The sequence below is a fragment of the Lepidothrix coronata genome, unplaced genomic scaffold (genome assembly GCF_001604755.1).
Source record: "Lepidothrix coronata isolate B3197 unplaced genomic scaffold, Lepidothrix_coronata-1.0 Scaffold672, whole genome shotgun sequence".
NCBI classification, from domain to species: domain Eukaryota; kingdom Metazoa; phylum Chordata; class Aves; order Passeriformes; family Pipridae; genus Lepidothrix; species Lepidothrix coronata.
Window position 1 is genome coordinate 7,302 of NW_016690852.1, and position 2,049 is coordinate 9,350.

The 2,049-nt window shown below is 60.2% G+C and overlaps 1 protein-coding gene across 1 annotated transcript in view; it reads left to right on the forward strand.

The window, feature by feature from the left end:
• Positions 1–183: 183 nt before the first annotated feature.
• Positions 184–2,049, forward strand: part of EIF5A (eukaryotic translation initiation factor 5A) — a gene marked incomplete at its 3' end in the record, with an annotated part of 6,213 nt that continues 4,347 nt past the window's right edge. Inside the window, exon 1 of the mRNA XM_017840018.1 lies at positions 184–413. Within this exon, the coding sequence (XP_017695507.1) occupies positions 221–413 (193 nt within the window). The remainder of the gene's footprint in view (positions 414–2,049) is intronic.

The following is a 2,049-nucleotide window of genomic DNA, read 5'->3' on the forward strand; positions in this document are numbered from 1 at the left end:
CCTGACCCCCCTTTTTTTTGGGTTCCCCCCCCCAGAGAGGCGATGGCCGACGACCTGAACTTCCAGACGTGGGACACGGGGGGGCCTCGGCCACGTTCCCCGTGACCCCTTTTTGGGGTCCTGCATCCCCAGGGGTGCCCCCCAATCCCAAAACTCGTGATTTGGGGGTTCCTGACCCCCTGACCCCCCTTTTTTTTGGGTTCCCCCCCCCAGAGAGGCGATGGCCGACGACCTGGACTTCGAGACGGGGGACGCGGGGGCCTCGGCCACGTTCCCCATGCAGTGCTCGGCCCTGCGCAAGAACGGCTTCGTCGTCCTCAAGGGCCGCCCCTGCAAGATCGTGGAGATGAGCACCTCCAAAACGGGCAAGCACGGCCATGCCAAGGTACCCCGGGATCCTAAAATACCCCAAAGTATCCCAAATTTGCCCCAAAATATCCCCTGAGCAGCCACAGCCCCAGAGAGGCAACCCCGGCCCTACAGAGACACAGAGAGCCCATCCTGGAGCCCCTCAGCCAGCCCTGATATCCCCCCAAACAGCCCCAAAACGGGCAAGCACGGCCATGCCAAGGTACCCAGGGACCCCAAAATACCCTAAAGTATCCCAAATGTGCCCCAGGATATCCCCTGAGATCCCCCAGGGAAAACACGGTCCCACAGAACCACCCAGAGCCCCTCAGCCAGCCCTGATATCCCCCCAGACAGCCCCAAAAGGGGCAAGCACGGCCATGCCAAGGGACCCAGGGACCCCAAAATACCCCAGGATATCCCAAAAGTGCCCCAAAATGTCCCAAATGTGCCCCAAAATATCCCCTGAGCAACCAGGGCCCATCCCGGAGCCTTCCCTGGGCTCTGAGCCCACCCCAGACATCCCCAAACAGCCCTAAAAGAGGCAAGCACGGCCATGCCAAGGTACCTGGGACCCCAAAATACCCCCAAAGTACCCCAAATGTGTCCCAAAATGTCCCCTGAGATCCCCCAGGGAAAACACGGTCCCGCAGAACCACCCAGAGCCCCTCAGCCAGCCCGGATATCCCCCCAAACAGCCCCAAAAGGGGCAAGCACGGCCATGCCAAGGGACCCAGGGACCCCAAAGTACCCCCAAAGTGTCCCAAATTTGCCCCAGAACATCCCAAATGTGTCCCAAAATATCCCCTGAGCAACCAGGGTCCATCCTGGAGCCTTCCCTGGGCTCTGAGCCCACCCCAGACACCCCCAAACAGCCCCAAAAGGGGCAAGCACGGCCATGCCAAGGGACCCCGGGACCCCAAAATACCCCAGAGTATCCCAAATTTGCCCCAGGGTATCCCCTGAGATCCCCCAGAGGAAACACGGTCCCGCAGAACCACCCAGAGCCCCTCAGCCAGCCCTGATATCCCCCCAGACAGCCCCAAAAGGGGCAAATACGGCCATGCCAAGGGACCCAGGGAACCCAAAATACCCCAGATGGGCCCCCAAATATCCCCTGAGCAGCCACGGCCTCAGAGAGGCACCCAGGGCCCATCCTGGAGCCTTCCCTGGGCTCTGAGCCCACCCCAGACACCCCCAAACAGCCCCAAAACGGGCAAGCACGGCCATGCCAAGGTGCCCAGCGACCCCAAAATACCCCAAAGTATCCCAGATGTGCCCCAAAATATCCCCTGAGGAGCCACGGCCCCAGAGAGGCAACCAGGGCCCATCCCGGAGCCTTCCCTGGGCTCTGAGCCCACCCCAGACACCCCCAAACAGCCCCAAAAGGGGCAAGCACGGCCATGCCAAGGGACCCCGGGACCCCAAAGTACCCCAGGATATCCCAAAAGTGCCACAAAATATCCCAAACGTGCCCCAGAACATCCCCTGAGCAGCCACAACCCAGAATGTCCCCAGACTGCCCCAAAATACCCCCAAACTGCCCCAAAATACCCCCAAAATGTCCCAAAGTACCCTCAAACTGCCCCAAAATACCCCCAAAATGTCCCAAAGTACCCCCAAAATGTCCCAAAGTACCCTCAAAATGTCCCAAAATACCCCCAAAATGTCCCAAAGTACCCCCAAAATGTCCCAAAGTAC